This window comes from Carassius carassius, chromosome 4 (assembly GCF_963082965.1).
Source record: "Carassius carassius chromosome 4, fCarCar2.1, whole genome shotgun sequence".
NCBI lineage: Eukaryota > Metazoa > Chordata > Actinopteri > Cypriniformes > Cyprinidae > Carassius > Carassius carassius.
The window spans coordinates 11723993-11747120 of record NC_081758.1 but is presented as its reverse complement, the minus strand read 5'-3'; the positions used below and the strand labels follow the sequence as shown (position 1 = coordinate 11747120).

At 37.0% G+C, this 23128-nt stretch overlaps 1 protein-coding gene across 11 annotated transcripts in view; it reads left to right on the top strand.

The window, feature by feature from the left end:
- The window catches only part of LOC132134566 (rho guanine nucleotide exchange factor 12-like), a 71009-nt gene that overhangs the window by 40855 nt on the left and 7026 nt on the right, over positions 1 to 23128 (top strand). For 4 of the 11 annotated variants that reach the window (XM_059547119.1, XM_059547098.1, XM_059547126.1 and 1 more), the window contains 30 exons: positions 875 to 922; positions 4345 to 4443; positions 4775 to 4824; positions 6169 to 6226; positions 6319 to 6512; positions 7484 to 7603; positions 9322 to 9450; positions 9568 to 9693; positions 9768 to 9860; positions 12358 to 12468; positions 12629 to 12721; positions 12810 to 12852; positions 13111 to 13243; positions 13383 to 13520; positions 14371 to 14403; positions 15216 to 15315; positions 15399 to 15498; positions 17161 to 17367; positions 18411 to 18555; positions 19078 to 19113; positions 20079 to 20233; positions 20321 to 20467; positions 20562 to 20647; positions 20900 to 21025; positions 21172 to 21286; positions 21749 to 21849; positions 21938 to 22015; positions 22100 to 22175; positions 22500 to 22667; positions 22847 to 22934. In XM_059547119.1, the coding sequence (XP_059403102.1) occupies positions 875 to 922; positions 4345 to 4443; positions 4775 to 4824; positions 6169 to 6226; positions 6319 to 6512; positions 7484 to 7603; positions 9322 to 9450; positions 9568 to 9693; positions 9768 to 9860; positions 12358 to 12468; positions 12629 to 12721; positions 12810 to 12852; positions 13111 to 13243; positions 13383 to 13520; positions 14371 to 14403; positions 15216 to 15315; positions 15399 to 15498; positions 17161 to 17367; positions 18411 to 18555; positions 19078 to 19113; positions 20079 to 20233; positions 20321 to 20467; positions 20562 to 20647; positions 20900 to 21025; positions 21172 to 21286; positions 21749 to 21849; positions 21938 to 22015; positions 22100 to 22175; positions 22500 to 22667; positions 22847 to 22934 (3196 nt within the window). The remainder of the gene's footprint in view (positions 1 to 874; positions 923 to 4344; positions 4444 to 4774; positions 4825 to 6168; positions 6227 to 6318; positions 6513 to 7483; positions 7604 to 9321; positions 9451 to 9567; positions 9694 to 9767; positions 9861 to 12357; positions 12469 to 12628; positions 12722 to 12809; positions 12853 to 13110; positions 13244 to 13382; positions 13521 to 14370; positions 14404 to 15215; positions 15316 to 15398; positions 15499 to 17160; positions 17368 to 18410; positions 18556 to 19077; positions 19114 to 20078; positions 20234 to 20320; positions 20468 to 20561; positions 20648 to 20899; positions 21026 to 21171; positions 21287 to 21748; positions 21850 to 21937; positions 22016 to 22099; positions 22176 to 22499; positions 22668 to 22846; positions 22935 to 23128) is intronic. The other 7 variants (XM_059547136.1, XM_059547134.1, XM_059547137.1 and 4 more) reach the window with 5 other exon arrangements.

Below are 23128 nucleotides of genomic sequence, written 5' to 3'. Positions count from 1 at the left end.
ACAAAAACAGATAACAAAAACAAAATGCCGCACTGTCACAGTTTGAGTGTTCACACTCAGTGGAAAAAAATGTATTATTTCATTTTAACATCATTTAGCTGTGAAAATTTGCTCCTTGTATACTGAAGGGAACTTATCTCACATCTGTGCTTCAAACCTGGGTTTGAAGTAGTGACTCATTTATAATCTTACTTGGGATTAACCAGACATGACTGAAGTGATCAAATCAAGCACACCAGAGCCCATGTTGCCATGCAGTATGGAAGTTTAACTCTTTAATTCCCAGTGCTTTGGGCTTGATGTCGTTTTAGCGGCTTGGTTATACCATTATATGGGAGGCCCAACTCATCACAAGCTCCAGATGTTGTCAAAGGGCTGTAATCCCTCTCTCTCTCATCCTGCTGCGGGGACACAGAGCTGTGCGCCCATCAGAGAGGGAAATCTCTTTTGAGGATGGAGGTTTATTATAGTTAGGGATCTAGCTGAGTCATCAAGGAGGATATACAGGGTGTGTCTCAGATGGGTCTGAGTCATCGTTTTATAAATTGAGTCGGGAGGAAAAGGAAGCGGTGTCTGTTGGTCATGGATAAAGTGTCTCAAATTTGGTAAAAGTGGGACTGATTTTGTGAGCCCAAGAGATACTGAGATTAAGAACTAATGTTTTATTGTGTTTTAGTTTTTTATTATTATTCATTATACGTTTTTATTTGAAACAGTTTTGCATTTTGAATCTTGCATAATGCTTCCATATAAAACCTAAATATTAGTTACTTTTTCTTTTTTTTGTGTGATTTTTCATAATCGTATTCTTTCTCCTGCTGTTTGTGTGTGTGTGTGTGTGTGTGTGTGTGTGCCGCATGTTTTCTCCTGTCAGAACTGCCTGTTCAAAGTGTAGTATCCGACAGAAGGCCAGAGTCCTGCGGTAAGAGTCGCTGGGTCACTGCCGCTACTTTGGGGATTTGCTGTGGTTTGGGTGTGTGTGTGTGTGTGTTTGTGTGTGTGTGTGTGTGTGTGTGTGTGTGTGTGTGAGCCTCATTCTTTTTCTTTCATGACTGCCGCTCATCAGACTTGACCTGCATCTATTTCCTAGCATGTCTTGGTGTCAGGCTGTACCTTGATGGAACTGCACTTGCTCAAAGGTGTTTAATTGTCAGCAATCTTGAACCGTTTGCATTATGTTGGTGGCGTGCTGTGCCTTGTCCTCACACATCTTAATCTTTCTGCAGTCTCTTTCTAGCTCACTTTGTTTGGCTCTTTTAATCTATTCTATCATGCCTTTAGTTTTCTTTTAAACTTACTTTACAGCCATCTGTTTGATGTAAGTGAACAGAATATATGAACAGATGCTTGAAACATTTAGCCAATTCTTTGTGGTGACTTGACCAAGTGCACTCAGCCCAAGTTGTTAACTAAGAATTTATTTTAAATAAATACTTTGTTTTCATAAAGTAGCTTGACAACCAAAACAACGTACTAGTTTTGTAACATGGGTTCTCATCCATGAACCGGCATAGACACGTATTTTTGTGCTGTGTGAACATTTGCATGCAAAAGTCTGGATTTATTGATTTAAGCTTAAATTGTCATTTAATTCTCTTTGTGTAAATTTGGGTTAAAATAAAACTCAGATTACATGCACAATTTTTTTATATATAAATTTATAATAATATTGATGATAGTCTATATTTAAGATTTATATAATATTATTAATGCAGGATGTTTAAATTTATAAAATGTGTACACTACCATAAAAACAAAAATACACACACACACACACACAAAAAAAAACATTTATTATTAACAATGTTGAAACAATTGTGACTTTTTTTCAGGAAACTTTGATTAGAAAGTTTAAAAGCAAATGCATCAAAGTTCAAAAGTTTTTAATGCATCCATGTTGAAAAAAATATTAATTTATTAAAAAAAAAATACTGAACTGTAGTGTATATTTCACATGTAAAAAAATAAATAAAAAAGATAACTATGGTAATTTATGCCAGCTACATACATGATACTCTAAAATTTCAATTTCAAATACTGTTTTCTTTTTATTATTGATGATAATATTTTCCAGATAATGTTTTAATCATTGCTTTTGGCTTCAGCACAATAAATATAAATTTTTAATTTGAAATACTGCTATTTTTCATCACACAGTATAAAATATTTAGCTGCTTTCATTTGGTCAGGTTCCTCACTGGGGAATCAACATATCTGGGTGTTTTTGTCTTTAAAAAAAAATTAAATCCCCATTTCTACGCTACATTTTACAAACAATGTTGTCTACATTTACTTTTGGAGATGATACTTATTACTTTCAGGTTGACAGCTTCATACATTTACACTGAAAACAACCGGTAAAACAACTAGTCTGAAACAATCTTTCAAATGAGGGATTCTCTTGAATCAGACTTTCTAATAATGCATGAGAACGAGGTTTAATCATTCCAATCATTCCAGCAGTTTCCAGGAGGTTTGAAAGATGCATACATTGAATTCATCCAGGCCAGATGTCACATCCATAAAGCAATACAATACCCAAGGCAGGTCGTCTGGTTGTGTTTTATTTAGTGTAGCTGTCACGAATTTGGAAAACACCAGTTAATCAATTTCAATATATTGGCTACACTCAGCCAGAGTGTGTGTGAGGGTGCCTGTTTTTGTGTTAGTAGCACAAATGGAGGAAAATGCACTTTTGTAGCCATCACACATGAATGGCTTATGACTTACACCAGTGTTTGGGTGAAAACACATTGCAGACAGATCCAGTCTGGTGAGATACTTGTCTGACATGTTCTTGTTTTTCTTTCACACATCCACTCTTCACACAAGCAGTGCCCATGTAAAAACATTAAAAGACACCAGTCTGCAGAGGCGTGAAACGTTTTTGTGCTTTACATTTGCATTGTCAGATCCGGAATGACAGTATGCTTGAATCTTAATCTGTTTAGTTGGTATACCAGTGTTTTGTATCTCGATGTTTATCTGTTTGCGAGGACTATGATTTTATTATTTTAAACATGCATTTTAGTTAAGTTAAGAGATTTATTCTTATGTGATGATGCTGACACAAATGTGCCTGATTGATTGCAGGGTATGGCTTAATTTATGATCTGTACAAAAGGTCTATTACAAGTATATACTCTTCATAGTAGTGTAAGGATATCCCACTTTACAGTCATCTTGAAATCAAAATTTACCTCATTTATTAATACACTTTCAAGATCTATATGTAAATTGTGCTTTAACATGTTTACATTAAAATGTATTTTTGTAATCTTTCATCGTAATTTAATAACTTGATACTATTCTGAAACATCTTAACGTTTTGGTATCATCAAGACCTGTAAATTTTTTTAATTTTCATTAATGTCTTTTGCTAATTCTACTACTACTACTACTACTACTTATAATGAATGTTTTATTAATAATTTATTTGTTGAAAATCTATAAAATTTAGAAATATGTCTGATTACAAAAGTAAAATTGTTTGAGAACACCATTACTTGTAGTCTTTGCCATATACTACAATCTCTTGAATTTCTCCTTGAGCATATTTATATCGTCAAATGAGGTTTAGTTTTACACACATGCTACCATTCTTAAATATGGGGATTTTTTAAACATATTTTTAAGAGTCTTTCTTGTGCTCTCCAATGCTACTTTTTTTTTAAAGCAAAAATACAGCAAAACAGTAATATTGTGGCTATTACCATTTAAAATGAATGTTTTATATTTTATTATCTTTTAAAATATTATTTATTCCTGTCATGCCAAAGCTGAATCATATGGAAGCCCGTTTCCACCACTGAATAAAGAATAAAACCCTTTTTTTTCTCATAATTGCTTGATATAAACTCGCAATTGCGTGTTATAAAGTCAGAATTGCGAGATATATTATGATTGGGTGCTCAATAAACATCTTACATTATCAGTCATGAATTTATTAGATTGATTTATTTATTTTTATCTTCTTGACCACTTTTGATCAGCTGTGTATGGTAGAGTAGCTTTCTCACATTTTCTCACATAGACTTCCTGTAAAGTCACAAGCATGCCAGAAAAGAAACAGGTATTTGTTGTTTATGTAGTTTCTAAAGCACTGTGATGACTGAGTGCATCTGGAATGTTCCAGGCCTTTTAAGAAATCTTTTTTGGGTACGTTTATCTACTGTCTCTCAGCCATTTGATCTGGTATTACACACACACAACCACTATACTGTACGTGAACACACTCTATCCAGCTCCTTGAATGCTACTTACCAAGTCCTTGTCCTCTCTTTTGCACCCCCCATATCTTTCCATTGCTTTATCCCCCTCTCTCCCTCTCTGTCTGTCTCTCAGGGCTTGTGCAGCGTTGTGTTATCATCCAGAGAGATGAGAATGGCTTTGGGCTGACAGTGAGCGGAGATAACCCTGTGTTTGTACAGCTTGTAAAAGAGGGTAAGAAAGACACAATCCCAGTAGTTCATCATTCTTGTTTTGCCCTCCATAACATGCACATGCAGAACAGTTTCACGAGTGACTTAAATACACACTTGTCTCCTTTAACCACCAAGGCATGGATACTTATCTGTTTGTGTAACACAGAACAGTATAATTACGACACTAACAGTGCTAAATACATAGTTGCTTTTCCTGTAACTACAGTGAGGCAGTAAAATGTGTATTCAAGCTACATACACTGTACTGTGGCAGTACCATGGCACAATGAAGGTATCAGATGGTACCGTGGGATATGCATGACCTCTTTTTCCTCCTCTTTTGCATGTAGATGGAGCTGCCATGCGAGCTGGTGTTCAGACAGGTGACCGGATCATAAAGGTGAGGATCATCAGGGGCTCCACCGTGATGAAGTTCAGATTTATTAGTAAGAGAAGTCGATTTTAATAGAAAATGGCACGATTCGGTTCAAAATGAGCACAATCTGTCTGACCAACCCCAGAAACTGTTACCGAGGCTTGTGTCTTTAAGCCCTGAAGCTCACCTGATGTCCAGGATGTCTCCGGTGCTGTGCTCTGCCACCTGCTGACTGAATGGAGAATTATAGCTCTACATATTTCTCTGGTCCTAATTATGAGTTCAGAAATCATAATTATGGTGTGATGTACACTATCATTCAAAAGATTGGGGACGGTACGCTTATTAATGTTTTTGAATGAAGTCTCTTATGCTCACCAAGCTGCATTTATTTGCTTAAAAATAAAGTAATATTGCTCACAGTAATATTGTGAAATAATTTTTCCAATTAAAATAACTATTTTCTGTTTGAAAATATTTTTAAATGTAATTTGTGCTTATGATGGCAAAGCCGAATTTTCAGCATCTTTACTCCAGTCTTCAGTGTCAGACAATCCTTTAGAAATCGTTCTAAAATATTAATTTAGTGCTCCAGAAACATTTCTTACTGTTATTTGTTTTATGAAAAAATATCACCGAGCATTTGTCAAGATTCACTGATGAATAGATGGTTCAAAAGTAAAGCATTTATTTAAAATATAAACATTATACATGTTATTATTGTGACACTTGACCAGTTTAATTTGTCCTTGCTGAATAAAAGTATTAATAAGTAATAACTAAACCCAAAGTTTTGAATGGTAGTGTATGCTCATATCATATTAAATAACTAAAACTTAAACCATAAAAAAACAAACAAAAAAATGTTTGTTACTAAATAAAATAAACATTAACTGAAATTAAATATTAAAAAAAAACTTCTTTTATTTCTGCTACTGTAGGTACCAGAGCAACGTCTCATTTTTATTGTTTAACTTGCATTAAGTAACCAAAAATAAAAATAAATAAAAACGATATAGGCGCATTTAAAAAAGCAATAACTAATAGAAATTATTCCAAACACACTCTACCAAAATGTTTTATACAATTGTAAAATGTAATATATATATAAATTATAATAGTTTCTCAATGGGACTAAAATAACAGTTAAAATGAGTATTTTACCACCATTTTCTTCATTGCTAATACAGAAATAGACAGCAACTGGCAATATTGTTCTTAATATTAAGAAAATAGTTTTATATAAAAGTAAAGGTGGGCTATTACGTAAATACAGCACAAACTAATACTAATGTAACACTGTGATTTGTTAAGAATCATCTATGAATTTCAATTAATCAGCGTGTTTAATGTGTGTTTTTTATGCAGGTCAATGGGACATTAGTTACACATTCAAATCATGTAGAAGTTGTAAAGCTAATAAAATGTAAGTAACGTCATACACTTTAATCATTTTACTGAAGATATTCACGTTTAAAATGAACGGTACTGTACAGTTGCTGGTGTGTTTGTGTACAGCGGGCTCCTACGTGGCCCTAACCGTGCTGGGGAGACCGCCGGGTTTGCCTCAGATCCCCCTCTCAGACGGCGAGGGGGAGGAGGGGCCTCTCTTCTCGCTCACCATCCCTCACTCCCCGGGGCCCATCGGTCCAGACCGCTCGTCTTCCTCCCCCAGCCCCTCGGAGCGCAAACTGAGCCCTCTTCCTGTATGGGTAAGAGAGCACTGTATTCCTTTTTACTACAGTAACTCATCATGTGTTTTTCTGGTTGAGTTTAAAGCATCACAGCAGCAAAACAGCAACAGCAGTCACATGCTTTCATACAGGCAGCATACAAAAGTTATTCCTGGGTTATTAAATTGACTATTTCCTTTCATAATGGATTCAATTATACACTGCTGAACTAGGTTGACTTTTTTTTTATTCAGCACAGACGCTTCAAATTGATTAAAAGTGACAGAAAAGGCATTTATAATGTTGCAAACAATTTCCATTCACTCTGAATTGTCTTTTAACATTCATCAGAGCTGCACGCTTCTGGATAAACTGAGAATCACAATTGTTTGGTTTAAAAATAAAGATTGCGATTCTTGCGTAATTCTGAAGTCGTAACAAGATAATCGATACAATGCATGCAAAGTGATTTACTCTTAATTATAAACGCTTTTTCACTATCGGGGTGAACAGTCCTTTTTTTATTAACCGTTCCATTTTGTGCCGACTTGAGCCGGTCAGCACAGATATGGTTTCATTTTCCACTGTGGTGCTCAAAATGGAGCTCTGTGGAATAAAATACAAATGTGTCAGTTGTTGCCTTGGTAATGCACGTGTAATGTAAACAGTGATATATGGACGATGATCAGATATTTCTGTTTTTGGGACTCCTTTTTTTATATCATATTTACTTTGTAAAATAATAGAAAAAAAAACCTTCTCTTGTTCCAAACCTTTGAGTTTCTTTCCTCTGTGTGTGTGCATGCATACTGACTTAATTTGCAGAACTGAAGCTATTATTATAGACTGACTGATGTGTGATTAAGTCCGTCATTGCACTCATACAGTTAAGTGCACTTGTATCAACCACGTGATGTCGTGACGGCACTCTCTGAGTGTTCAATCTCACATCCTCTATGACAAGAGACGTGGGAATAATCAGATCTGCTGTGATGTTTGATAAATTACAGGCCATGACGGAGGAGCAGAGCAGGAACCCTACAACTAAACTACTGAAGGAAATCCAGGACGCCAAGAAGCACATTCCACAGCACCAGGAGCAGCTCAGCAAGCCCACTGGGACTGGACAGGTAAATACTCGTACACACACACACACACACGAACCAACCAACAGGCTGTGGTTCAGAGGAATTCTCACTTCTGAAATGTAAAATAAAATAGAAATACTGTAATACATTCTATATATACACATGCTAATGTAATGTTGAAAAAAATTGTGACATCTTTGCATAACAGTAATAAATTGGGTTATTTTTATTTTTTACATTTATTAAATGTGCTTAATTGAAATGACCATATTTGCACTTAAGGGCCTCGTTTCTTTTATGCAAAATATAGTTTTGTATTTTCTTTATTTTTATTGTGTGGTGAAATATGACAGTCCTTCATGAGATTCACCCAAACACAAATAATATTTATTTAGTATTTTTTTGGTATAAATACACTCTCAGCTATAATATCAAGTTCATCAAAATTTAAACTAAAGGAAAACTTATTGAGTTTGTTCATGTTAAATCATTAATTTTTGCAAGTGACACTGTATTTAACACCAGGTGTGAAGGCAACTTAACCATCACTTTACATCGTAATTTGGCTCTTTAATGGCTAGAATTAGTAATGCTCATAAATTTTATTTGTCAGAAAAACATGTGGAACGTGACATCAAGTTACATATTTCAAATGGGAACCCCTGGTTCAGCTTCAGTCGGACGTTTGTTATGTTATGTAGTCTAGGGTTAACTAAAGCTAAAAACATTTTCATTACCTGAAAAAAAAAAAAACATTTTAGTCGGCAACATTTCGAAAACTCAATTTCTAAAGTAAACTAAAATGTAATAAAAAGCTATATGAACATGGAAAAATAAACTAACAAAAAAATTACTAAAACTGTAAAAGTAAAACTGAAAATATAAAATAAAATCTAATTAAAAATATTAACCAAAACTACAGTAGTATATCAATAATACTAAAATAGCACTGTACTCCAGTACTACACCGTGTCCTAACAAGACACAATGTAATAATAAGATTCCAAAGACAAGCAATTTGTCCACACTTGAAGAAAAATATCTACAAGACACAACAAAATCAATTACAAATCACAGCCAGTCAGAGGAGCATGTGGGTGGGCTCTCTCTCTGCAAGTACATAATCAAATTGCAAAAGAATAAACCATTTTAAAAGAATAAACCATTTTTTTTTTTTTTTTTTATATATTTTATTTACATTTTCAGATTAAACAGACAAACAAACAAACAAACAAACAAACAGGGCTCAGATACAGCTATTGCCAGTTGTTTACATTCTTAATTAGTACAGCAGTAGGAGGAAAGGTTGTTAATACAGGAACACAGTTAGTTTACTGTATTTTAGCTTTTTCAAAATGAGTTAAGAAAGGGGTCCAAGAACGGAAAAATGTGTCCATTTGAGTGGTGCGGAGTTTCTCCATTTGTATTATGGATAGCATGTCAGTGATCCATACCTGAAAGGAAGGAGGAGTGGAAGACTTCCATTCCTTCAAGAATAAACAATTTTGAAACCATTTTAATAATTCATTTTAATTTTAAAGAACAATTGGTAACAGAGCTGTCAGCCACGTTGCTGCACCAGCATGGCTGACCAAGTCAAAGCATTTCAATCATAGAATCCCCTGCTGCTCATTGCATCGCTGTCATGGCTTGTTAAGACAAAAAAATCTGGTTAACATACTGGTGCTTGAATTACACTTCTTGCAATATGTCATGATGTCACGACAGTCCTAATAAATGTCTGTTTGTGTTTGTTGTAGGATGGCTCCTTATCTCCAAGGCCACGAGAAGGAGAGCAGGAGGACGGAAGGCGAGATTTGGATCGGCCCCCTTCCTGGCAGGGTGATGCTGGAATGGAGCCACCGTGGACCAACAATACCACAACCCCTGTCAGTACACCTCCTGAACTGCTGCTCCCCATCAACTTCACATTTCACACATTTGCTTAGATGCTGATTTGTGATTCCTCTGTGTGATTGACATTTACTCTCAATTGATCCATGCAGGTCACTCCCAGTCCTGTCCCAGAGAGCCCATGCCAAAGAGAGACCCCCTGCCACAGCCCAAAGACCACACCCCGAGACAGCCTCAACTCCTGTCCTTCACCGGACGCTGAAGACACACCTGACCTTGTGAGTGACCTCTTGACAGCATGCCTTCATTTTTAGTTTTTGTGCTGTGCATGATCTGAATGTTTCTCATTTAGGATTCTCAGTTGAGTGTGGGGAGCCCCAACTCTCGTCCGGTAGCACACATCATTGGTGCTGAAGATGAAGACTTTGACACAGAGCAGGAACAGGTAGGTGGACTGTGGCTCGGTTGTTGTCTGTATGTTTGTTTTTTCCTTTTCATTTTTGGACTCACAGGCTCTACTCCAAACACTAGTGAGCTGCCTAACTGGCCCTAATGTATTCACAACAAAGTTATTTTTTGTTCTTTGCTTAGGGGTAAAATGAAGTTTGAAATATCTGAACAGTGGTATACTGCAAGCAAACCTCCCAGCGCTGGCTATGCTGCTGAGAGTTTAGAATAATTTGTAATACGTGCTGCAAGCTTTCCTCTCAATAACAAAAAAAAATATAGCGGATATAGCGGTTTCCCCAGTAACAGCTGAACTGAAAATTCTTTTCAAAGATACATTCACAGAAAACACCCACGCTGCATTTTAATTTGGAAACGTCAAGCTCTCATTAGGCCATCGACTTCGGGGAAGTCGTGGCCTAATGGTTAGAGAGTTGAACTCACAATCGAATGGTTATGAGTTCGAGTCTTGGGCCGGCAGGAATTGTGGGTGGGGGGAGTGCATGTACAGTTCTCTCTCCACCCTCAATAACCACGACTTAGGTGCCCTTGAGCAAGGCATCGAACCCCCAACTGCTCCCCGGGCGCCGCAGCATAAATGGCTGCCCACTGCTCCGGGAGTGTGTTCACAGTGTGTGTGTGTGTGTGTGTGTGTGTTCACTGCTCTGTGTGTGTGCACTTCGGATGGGTTAAATGCAGAGCAAGAATTCTGAGTATGGGTCACCATACTTGGCTGAATGTCACGTCACATTCACTTTCTTTATTCAACGAAGTATAAGCCTTTTGAGAAATCTATTTGTGGTGGTCAGTTTTGAAGTAGTGACAAGCCATCACAAATAACTCAATGTATAGGAAACACACTGCTATAAGTCAAATAACCATATTGATAACAAAAATGATGAATGTGTCTACTTTTACATGCAAATGACTTGTTGCACTTATGAATATGATAACATTCCAGCATCAATTCTAGTAGGGTAAAACGTAATTCTGCTTTTGAAACAGGCTGTTTTGCCCTGCCATTAGCTGAAGCTGTGTGTGAACAAGCCACTGCTGCATGGGACACGCGACACATTCAGAATGGTTAAACTTTTAATAAACTATAGAACAGCGCGAGCCAGAAGCTTATATACTCCGAGAACGGACACTGCACTAGTGATACAAAACACACAGGTATATTAAGAGCAATACTTTTAATATAGACAAATTATTATTAGGCTGGGCAACTGTATACATTGTTAAAACTGCCGTATTCGCAAGTTATTTCCAAGCAAATTAAGTGCACGTTTATATCATGGGTAATAAACAAGCCGGATAAAAGCAGATTGTTTTTTTTTTTTTTTTTACACCAACAATATACTATAGTACTACTTACAGTGATTTCTCAAACTTGATGTGCTGTTGTGGTAGGCATTTTCAAATAGCATATTTGGCACAATCCCTTTGTCTTGTCCTCACTCAATTTTAAGTGCTCCAACACAGCTGAGTTCTTCAGCATTTTTGTGTACTCTTCTAGATAAAATGAATCATGACGTTCATGATGTTCACTCATGGGCGATTCATATTCAAGGGCCAATGAGAACCGTTTTGTGGGGGATGCCAGGTGTACGAAAAAAGAAATGAAAAGAATATTCAAATCTCAAAATTGAACATCGAATGCCAACTCACCGAACGATTATTCGAATAATCGAATATTCTGGTCCAGCCCTAGAATGAAACATGAAAAAAGAGTGTTGTGCCATTTACAACTTCAATTTTTACCGTAAAGCAGCATAAAGCACTCTCCAGTGTGTTTATATTTTTACTTGTGTCTGACCTCAGTGGACTTCTCACAGAAATCCCTTTAAAACCGAGCAGCACAATGAATCGTTGTGACCAACTTTAACACGTTACTAATACTTTGTATGGAAATCATGTGCCCTCTCACGAAATTCCTAATTGTGTATATTTGTATTGTAATGACTGGACATTAAATGTGAAACAATAAATGTGAAAACAAACATTATGCTCAAATAGTTTTAAAAAGCATCCCGGTATTTCAGTTTGCTCAAGCGAATGCATGTGTAGTCCTAAGAGCAAAACTCAGAACACTAAGTTTCTATGGGAAAGGTTGATCGGCTTTTGTATTTAGAAGGCAGAACCTTTTCCACCATATTCCTCAGTTTCTCCCAGTCATAGTAATATGGGTGAGCCATCTTTGTTTCAGGTCTATCTGTAAGGGTTTGATCTCACACAAACAATCACACAATTTAAATTTCACTCCTGTTAGAATTTTATGCATTAAATCATTTCTCATTTGCATAAAATCATAAAAGAGTATCTTTTCTCTATGGTGTTGTGTTGCTTTACAGGCCCACCCACATTGCATTTGAAATGGCAATCTCTCTGCCGGGACCACAATCCAGTCTGGGCCCAACCCAAGCAATGCCTTTAAGTTTAGCATTAAATCATAAAGTTGAATATTATATATTAATTTGTACTCCCTCTGTCTCTAGATGAATGGCCAGTGTAGCTGTTTTCAGAGCATAGACTTTCTGAAGTCTCGGCCTGCTCACCTGGCAGCTTTCATCCATCACGTGGTCTCCCAGTTTGACCCTGCGCCGCTGGTGAGATCGATCACCCCTCTTACCCACAAACCTGGAATTTCCAGGCATCTAAAAAAAAATTATGTATTACTTTCCATGTTCCATGAATCTCTCTTGCATGCTTATTGTTTGGTCTCAGACAAGATGAGTCTCATCACTCATTTCCCTTCTCGCTCTGCAGCTGTGCTACCTCTATGCTGAACTTTACAAACAGACCAGCTCCAAAGAGACACGACGAATCCTCATGGATACCTTCTTCATAGACAAAACAGCTGTGAGGAACTTTAAAACAGTCTCAGCTTGTTTAGCTTGTCACAGATGATGTGGTCTCTGATTAAGAGTTGAATTTTGTTCTTAAACAGAGCTTGAAAGTAACAGTGCCTGAATCCATCATCTCTGACCTGGGTAAGTTGAAACTTTTGTTATTAAAAAGGAAAACAGCTAAATATCATTTAGCATATGGCTTTTAACCATATGATCTTTTGTATTTTGTTTTTTAATTTTAAATTAATCTGTATTGACTGATGTATTGGTAAATGAGGAAAAATGTCTGATTAACAATATATATTGTTCATCTATTTTCTTTTAAAAGCCACCCATCTCATTTTAGTGACACTACAGCGGAACTTTGCATGACTTTTATACATTTTTGTGTGAATGTAGAACGTACTGCACACTCAGTAAATGTGGAACGGAAGAGGCCGGAACCAAACTCAGAGGATGTCCACCGACAGTATGTGCAGCAACTGCAGGACACACTTCTACCTGACATCCAGAAGAACCTAGAAGACTTCAGGTGAAATGCACTTACCTAATACACACACAAAATCAGATAAAACCCTCCACACACTCTACAACTCTAATGTTTCAGCACAAGTGTCAGACAAATCCACCTTTTCCAGTATGTTCACCCATGTATTATTTGTATGTCTCAGGCACAAGCGCAGTATGGGTTTGACCCTAGCTGAAGCAGAGCTAACCCGTCTGGATACAGAGAGAATGAGAGACCGTGTGGCTCTGGAAAAAGAACGATCCTGTGCAGAGCACATCATCTCTAAGATAGAAGATGTACTGTAAGTGCACATGGCCATTCTGACATAAATGTATGTGAATATACTTGCTATATAAGCTACCTAAAAGATATTTATAAAAGATATAGCTTCTCACTAATAGAGAACACTTAATTGCTGTCCATGACTTCAAATCTTGCAATACTCGTCTAACACAGGGTGTCCCACAGGGCTCTGTTCTTGGTCCTCTTCTTTTATATAAATGTACATTTTCAAGGAGTATGTAAATTTTGCACGAGACCAGTATGTAAACTGATTAGAATTGTGTATTTCTTCAGAAAGGTAATAGGTTACTCATAACAGTTTGTAAGGGGCTTTTTAAAAAGAGAAATTCATGCTAATGTAATGCTGATTTACGTACTATATAGACTTTTAAATAATAATAAAAAAAATTCCCAACTGATGAATATAACAAAATGAAAATAAAGTTGGAACAAAGAGGAAGCATTTACTTTTCTTAGCTGTGTTCACTTCCTCAGAGGATAATGATGTCATTTTGACCAAATTACTTGATTTACAGAATGTTACATTATTTATAGAGTTAGTCTTTCTATTATTTTATAGTCATTTACAGCTTTCTGTAAAGTTGCTTTGCCATTATTTGTATCGTAAAAAGTGCTATACAAAAATAAACTTGAATTGAATTGTATTGAATAGTTAGATTAACTAAGATTAAACCTAGACTAATATGATAGCATTGAGTTTAAACTGATTATGTTAAAATATTTGGGTTTACCAACCAAAATTGGTAAATAATATTTAAACCTTACACCTTTCAAATGAGAAGTAAAACATTGGAAGTTGTGTGTGTCTCTCACACTTCATTAAATGTGCAACTTTTTTTTGGTTTCAGATTGTCGTCACAGGCCACAGAGGAAGACAAGTGGTAAGGGGAATTCTCATGTCCTCTCCCTCCATAAATGACAAATTACTTCACCCTAGATTAACCCCTGAAACAGTGTCCAGCCTCATAGCTTGAGGAATAAATTCAAGGTCACATAGAAATTGTATATTTAATAAAATGGCACAATTTTACTGTACTTTATAATGTAGTAAAACCAAACATTTTTAAAGGCAAATACGGGCTACAAATCATACTAGTCCTATAGTTTCCCTCCCAGTTTTAGCTGCAGTCTTGTGAGTGGTGTGTAGTTGCAGCATATGATCAATCAGGAGCCCATATGGGCAGCAGCAGGGATTGAGGCGTTGTGTGTCCATCCAGATGGCATGCAAGCGAGTGGAGCCTCATGAAGCCTCTGACAGGAGCTTGTGAGGGCTATTTCTGCTCTGGCACTGACTGCAGTTACGCATTGTACAAGTCATCTGTTTGGCTTGTAAGTGTTTGTGAGAACAGCTTTGGAAGTTCTTCAGCTGGGGTCCTAGCTGTCAGAATAATTTTCTGCACACTGTAAAGTATTTCGGCATGGACTGAATGGAGCTCTTGCTTCCCCTGCTGGAAGTTACAGATAATGATTCATCAGACCTGTTAAACTACAACAGTGACACTTAGTTGAAGTCAAAGGCTGAATTAGAAAAATCTGCTAGTATTCAGTTTTGACTGAATCATCAACACCTGGGTATATATATACATATATAATAAAGCAATGTGAATGCATTACTGTTGTTCATACTTAAAGTAAGGGATTTGAACAAATTCCAAGTGTTATTTTTTTCTCATATTGTCATTTTCTTTCACAGTAGCACCATGCAGTTTGTGATACTGTCGTATATGAAGCAGCTCGGTGTAAAAGTGAAGCACAAGCCCAAGCTAATGAATCTTTTCCCTAAGAAAAAAATGGTACAAACTCTCAGCTAAAATCCTTAGTTTGTCTCCAAATGACTCCATGAAACCAAACCAGTGTCTCTATGCTTCCTAAACAGAAGAAGCCAGAGAAAGATGGAAATGAGGAGAAATCGAAGAAAACAAGATTTCCAAATGTTTTTCCTCAGAGAAGGCCGAGCAGGATTGAAGCTTCATCACGTAAGTTTATGGTTCATTTCACTAACAGTTAAACCAGTGGCCCCTTTAAAGGCCCCCATCGTCCATCCAAAAAGGTCCCCATATTGGCTAAAATATTTCCTTCTGTATTTCTGTTGTAATGATGACAACGCTGCTTGTTTTCAATCTTCTTTGTTAACAGAAATTGGGAATGTTGATGTATTAACCAAATTTTTTTTTGGGATACAGAAGTAACAAAATTATGATTCTATATGTTTTTCAATAAAAACTATTGTTATTGAGGGGGCAAAATAAATCTTGATGTGTGTGTGTGTGTGTGTGTTTGTTTAATAGGATTTTTTACATTTTAAAGTAATCTGGCTTGGAGAAACCACTGGGTTACAACACAAAATGATTATTGTAGTTATGCAGTCAGTAGGGGAAATGTCAGCTAATAATAACAGAGGTCGTTTACATGTAGCTTTATAAGTCCTTAGGGTACAGAAGCAAAAAAAAGACCTGTTTAATTCTAGGCTTTACAGATGGTGAAATGGTATTTAAAAATGTAACTTCTTTAAATAATATTTCTCAGGAAAACTTGAGTTTACTTATTAGTCTTAAAAGTAAAGGGATACAAACTACAAGGAAAAACAAACTGGTTAATTTCTCAGTGAAAAGATTTTGTTTCAGTTTATGTTAGGATAAAATCTCTGTGGTATTATGTAGTTCCTTGTGAAGCTCCTTGTTGGTTTGTTTTACTTCCCTATTTATGACCATTTTATACAGACAACAACCTATTTGTAATCTTCTTTATATTTTGAAGGGACACACACCTTTTTTCCTACTGGGCCTGCAACACACACACAAACAAACAAATAAATAAATAGCTGGTTTTGTTTTTTAATAATGTTGTCAAAATATCAAAATGTTGTCAATTCTCGATTCCAGTTTCGATATCACAGGAAAAACTACTAACTATTACAAGTTTAAACATTAGTAAAGACTAGTAACCGGTTAGTAATAAAATGAGAAGAACAAATTACAAGCAACAGAGGAAGAAATCACGTAAGGTAGTCCATCCAAAATGTACACTGCTTTGTCTTCACTGGTTTAAATATATTTTTCCAATTTTATATATGCATACATGCAGAACATCCCGGCATAACAACAGTTTTTTCCCTCAGGCAATCCATCTCATGAACAGTTAACTTGGCAATAAACGTGTAATACACAACACTATCTATGCATTAATTTATTAAACTTCTTATTCACATTTCCTTGCATTTGTACATATCATACCTGTACACACAAATACCATCTATTGTCTATATTTGTATATTGTTTATTTTTTATATATTTGAGGTATATTATTATTTCCTTTTTACTTATTCTGTTTTGTCACTCTAATCTGTTTGTGCTGTGGAACCAAAACAAATTCCTTGTATGTGTAAATATACCTGGCAGTAAAGCTCTTTACATCACATAAACCTAACAAACAATTCTGTCCCAGGAGTCTTTCAAACTGACCCGGCCCATCAGGCAGTCATCATTGGTGAGCCCCAACACTGATTTCTCTCTCTCTCTCCCACTCTCTCTCTCTCTCCCTCTCTCTCTCTCTCTCGCTCTCTCTCTCTCTCTCCCTCTCTCTCTTTCTCTCTCTCTCTCTCTCTCTCTCTCTCTCTCTCTCTCACTCTCTCCCTGCAGTCAGCAAGGCTCTGGAGCCGAAGCAGCGTCCGACAAAGCCTCAGCTGCCATTGGGCGCTGGAGAGCAGGCAGACGGGTCGTCTCCTCCCGTACGGGGCAGTCAGTCCAGTGAGGGCCCAGATGGCACTGCTGCCCTGGTCACGTTACCCCCTTACAGCGCTCCGGCAGCACAGGGCACAGAGGGCATCAGCCGAGAGTCCGAGACAGGTGAGAGATGCTTCGCAAATCATTACTGTCAAGTGTCTGGGGTCTGCTTTTACAAGCTTTCCTTTTTCAAATCTTTTTTGTTATTATTGGGATTGTCAGTCATTTAAAAATCCCCCCAGTGAAGATCAGCCATACTTATTTTCTTGGTAACACTTTACAGTAAGGTTTCATTTGTTAACATTAGCTAAAAGTGAACATGAACCAACATTTGAACCAATAACATTTGCCAATACAGTATTAAAATCTAAAGTTGCATCTGTTAATATTATTTAATAGACCCGAGTAAACATGAACTAACAATTAACAGTGAGTTGTACATTTATTAACGTTGCCGAGGATGAATACATACTATGTTTAAATAAAAATAAATACTGCATTAACTAATTTTAACTCATGGGACCTTATTGTTCTTTAATGTCTTTTGTCTTTCTCTCCTCTTTTTCTCCACTGTCATTGTCCCTTCTCATTGTTATCTGCCCTTTAATGATTCCTCTTTCTCTCCTTTCCTTGCAACATATTTCCACTTATTTTCTGCAGCTGTTTTACAAAAAGTTAGAATCTTATTTCTTGACTCAAGATTTGAATAAGGTCTAGTTTCTAAGGGATGTAACCATGGATTCTAATTTAGGATGTTACAGTAATACTGCCCCAGGTTTGATTTTAGATGTTTTTTATTGGTTTGCTTTGTCTGAGCTCTGCCAGTGCTCTCCTGGTTATCAGGGTCATAGCTCAGATCTGCTGACTAACCTTTGTCAGAGAATAATTGGCAGCTTTCCTTTTTTTTTTACTTTACACTTTAATTGGAGATGGCCAAATCGGATGTGCCCACATTTAGAGAGAGGGATTTTTCTTACGTGACTCAGTTGGAGACTTCATTCATTGTGTGCATAAATGTAAAGTTTTTTGTTTGTCTGTTTTTGTTTCAACTTTCAATAGTAAAAGCCCAACCAGCAAAGGCCAGTTTCAAGTTGTCTGATTTCAAGAGCTTTTCATTTTCTGACCCACTGTCTCTCTCTCTCTCTCTCTCTCTGGCTGTGGATTAGGTGGACCTCCCTTTTCTGCACTTCCCAGACTGGGAGACGGTGTCGTCCCGGGAGATTCGCAGGACTCGTCTTCTTCGAACACTCACTTTGACTTCAGCCCCTGTACACTGGAGCATCTACAGGAGGAGGAAGCTGAGACAGAAAAGTGAGTCATGTAATCACATCCAGTGATCTTATATGAATAAAATCACTTTTTCTCACTGCGCACAATCCAGATTTATCAAATCACATATGTTTTCTGTTTGCTCAGTCTCTTTCTACTGCATTCTGAATGAGACTATAATCTGACATTTAATACTGACTGGACAAAATGCTTCTACATTGAATTTGTATTTTCATTTTAAGACGAGCAGTCGCTGTCTCCTAATCAGGCTGTTTAGAGTAAGAGCGGTCACATCTGTCTCAGTGGCCACCATACAGGCCTCACAGCTATTTTTTGTTCCTTAAGTCTCTATAGTGATGATGCACACGCAGCGTTTGAAACAAAGCTTTGCTCTGTGGTGCTCTGCTCTGTAAATGATCTTATTGGGACAGACACAGAGAATGAAGCTTGTGCCTCATGACTTGGTGCTCTTGAGAAGAGAAAGGGAACGTTGAGAACATGCAGCTTTTGTGATGTTGGGATTCTTACTTCTGTATGGTAACTGGAATGTGATTTCCCTTGCAGGACGCAGGACACCGGCACCCCCAGGTCTGACAAGAGGTGAGGCTTCTTCTGTGGTCCACCAGTGTGTGTTTTTCAGTGGTCAAGGCTGATATCATTTCATGGCCTTTTCAGACAGTATAGACATTAATATGAAAACACACACACACACACGTCAAGTCTTCGATTCAATATCACGATGCTTCACGATTATATCAAATTTATTTTGCGCAAGTTTATTAATTATATACGCAGGCTACTTTTTAAAATAATTACAAATTAATAATAAATCAAAATTTAACCAAATAAAGACAGCTTCAGAACATACAAGCAAATATATAGTAATAAAGGGGGGAAAAGACAATTACAAGTGATAAACAAAATGTACTTTCAGTAGCTGAGAGTGCTTTAAGTATCTGAAAGTTTACAGACAATCATAGTTATGGTTTTTTTTTTTCTCTGGATTCTTGTGGTTTGATTATTACTGATGAGATCAGACAGTGGCAGCTTTAATAAGCTGCATTTACATTAATGTATATACACGCACACATATATTTACTGTATAATTATATAAGGACTCTCTACATGAACGTCATCTCCTGAGCGTTTCAAATATCATTTGATAAAAATAAAAAAAAAATCTTCAAATTCACAGAGAAACTTAATCTGTTAGAGTAAAAGTTTGGTTTAACAGAAATATATTACTCTCTGTGTAGTAAATGTACTTCTCAATATAATACAAAAATTAATTTTAAACATTTTTAAGGAACATTTTAATGAACAATATATTTTGATTTATAAAAATGTTTTGAGCTAATTACATTTGAAAATGCTGCTTACATTTTTAGTTGTAAGAATTTGATTATCACAGTTTTTATTGCAAATTAGCAGTAAATCATAAAACAGTAAAAAATGATTGTTCCAAATGTTCTAAACTAATAATTTTCAACGTTTTCTGAGTTGAAATGATTAGACGTGTGGTTTGATGAGGATGTGTTCTCATTGCGTTTGCTGTGTTTGTACAGCAGGATGGAGCCGCTGGGCTCTGGAGAGGTGCAGAGTGAAGATGATCAGTGTGTTGAGCTGGAGCTAGAGCCTCCTAACTGGCAGACGCTGGTGAGCAGAGACGTCCTGTCCACACTTACCAATCAGGAAATCAAGAGACAGGAAGTCATCAACGGTGAGTGACAAGTGTAGTGTACTGTATGAGCAGTGGTGGGGAAGTGTCTCCCTAAAGTAATCACAACTACTGCCATTGCTTTCACAGAGTTGTTCTACACAGAAAGAGCACACGTTCGAATGATGAAGGTTCTGGAAAATGTGTTTTACCAGCCGCTGATCAGAGAGGCCATCCTGCCTCCTGCAGACATCAAAAACGTCTTCAGCAACCTTGAGGAGATCGTTCAGCTGCACGGTAAAACACCAAACTTCACAACCCTCCTAAATCCTTGAAAACCTCTAAAGTAAACATTTCTTCTAAATGCATTCCTCTTCTCTTTTCACTTCAGTGTCTTTAACGGAACAAATGACTGCAGTTCGGAAGAAAAATGAGACTGCGCTCATTGACTCAATTGGAGATGATCTTCTATCCTGGGTAAGAAGCAGCAAATATACATTAAAGAAAGTTTCCTGCAAATAAAACCCAAAAGATCTGGTCAGGATGGTTTTTGAACATGGTAGCTGGTTTGTTTCTCTTACAAATTGGCTTGATTTACCAACTAAACCAAGTTGGACCAGCTAATGACCATAAATAACTTGTTTTAACCAGCTAGAATCCATCTAAAATGAGTAACCATTAGACTACCCAGCAGGGATATTTCACGCTCAGTTGTGTCTTTACCCACAGTTCAGTGGGGAAGAGGAGGCGAAGATCAAAAGAGCTGCAGGCACGTACTGCAGTAATCAGCCTTTCGCCCTGGAACTCATCAAGAGCAAACAGAAGAAAGACCAGCGCTTCAACTCCTTCATACTGGTCAGTGGCTTAATAGCACAGTGGTTGCTTTCATAATTGTATGTAACTCTACTTGTATTCGAGCGTGTGTGTATGTTTTCTATCTGGCTGTTCCAGATGGTAAAGATAATAAATGTAATATTAACATGAAAGTGTTTGTATTTCAGGAGGCAGAGAGTAACCGTCATTGCCGCAGGCTGCAGCTGAAGGACATTATTCCTGTGGAGACTCAAAGACTCACAAAGTATCCCCTGCTCCTGGAAAACATCGCCAAATACACAGGTACGGCAGTCTCATCAGCAGCATTCAAATCAACGTTTTTTAACCGATTCTGAACATTTCAAAACCGATTCTGAGTTTAGCTTTTTCCATATATTCAGTTTTTGACTTCCTTATGCTGTATGAACGCGTACTTTTTGCTGCTTGGAATGTAGTATACATTAGCTGTTTAATTCACTCATGAGTTAAAACTGCTTTTATGTATGATGCAAAATTAATGTAGACAGTCAATTGTGTCTTCTTAAGACACCTAATATGTTAAAATAGATCTGTCAGGAAGCATTGATAATCGTTTTATCACCACATCGCATCCCTCTTAATCGTAATCTAATCCAATCGTGGGATCCTTAGAGATATCTCTTTATACTCACAATTGTATCAAACAGTTGTGATTGGGTACAGTAAATATGTAATATTTTTGAGTGGGGTTAGTCTGTAACCTGTGAATGTGGTTTTTGCCTGCAGAGGATCCTGAGGAGAGAAGTAAAGTGAAACAGGCTGGCGAATGCTGCCGAAATATTCTCACTCACGTCAACCAGGAGGTGAAGGAAGCTGAGAACAAACAGGTGAGTCAATACCACAGTGGGACCTGACCGCAGATCAGTGCTAATCTAAAACATGCTGACCTGATCTCTGATCCTCTGCTGCCCCCAGAGGTTGGAGGACTACCAGAGACGACTGGACCTGTCCTCACTGAAACAGAGCGAGAACCCCATGATCGCCGAGTTTAAGGTGAGACCTCGTATTTGAAATCTATTTAATCAACCTGTAACTGACCACTTATTATAAACAACATGGATTTTACCCTCCATCTAGAACCTGGACTTGACTAAGAGGAAGATGGTGCATGAGGGACCGCTGTCCTGGAAGGTCAACAGAGACAAAACGATTGGTGGGTGTGGCTTGTCACAGAATTCACTGTAGCCCAAACTCAAATTAGAGAACTGACTTCATGGAAAACAGGATTTTAGATCATTACTATATTGATTATTTGCATAAATATCTCTTAAAGATGCATTCCCAAAACAGCCCGTTTAATTCTGAGGAGGAAATGGTCATGAGAAACTAAATTATGACTGTGTTTGGTGCAAGAAACCACGACTAACATTATAAGTTGACACCGGGGCACAAATTGAATGCTGCAAAAGTGTGTAATATTGCATCTTATGCTATATTATTGTGAAATGTTTTCATATGATGTGGTGTGTGTTTCCAGAGCTGTACACATTGCTGCTGGAGGATATATTGGTGCTACTTCAAAGACAAGATGAGAAGCTAATCTTAAAATGCCACAGTAAGAATCTGGCGGGCACCGCTGAGACCAAACACATCTTCAGCCCCATCATCAAACTCAGCACTGTGATGGTGCGCTCCGTCGCCACCGGTAAGAAGAAGCACTGCTTTTAAAAACAGGATAGACAGAGTGGGGGAAAAATGTGTCCGATCATACATTTGTCAAAAACCTCACGATGTATGTATAAAAGGTGTTTATTTGCTTCTTGATGAAAACAAAGTATATTCAAGAGTAATTTGAACTAATATTGTTGTCTGAATGCTTTACAGACAACAGGTCATTCTTTGTGCTCTCTATGTCTGATAATGGAGCCCAGATCTATGAACTAATGGCCCAGACTGTATCTGAGCAGAAGACGTGAGTGCTGCATTCTTTACCCATAGTTCCATTTGATCTGCTTTTAGAGTGTTCGGTTATTAAAAGTGAACAAAATTGACCTCTAAAACAGAATTAATAGTGGATGTATGTTTATTTACCAGTTTTATTTTAGTTTAATTGAGTTTTATTTAATTATTTATATTATAGTGTTATTTTTAGTTTATGAAATATTG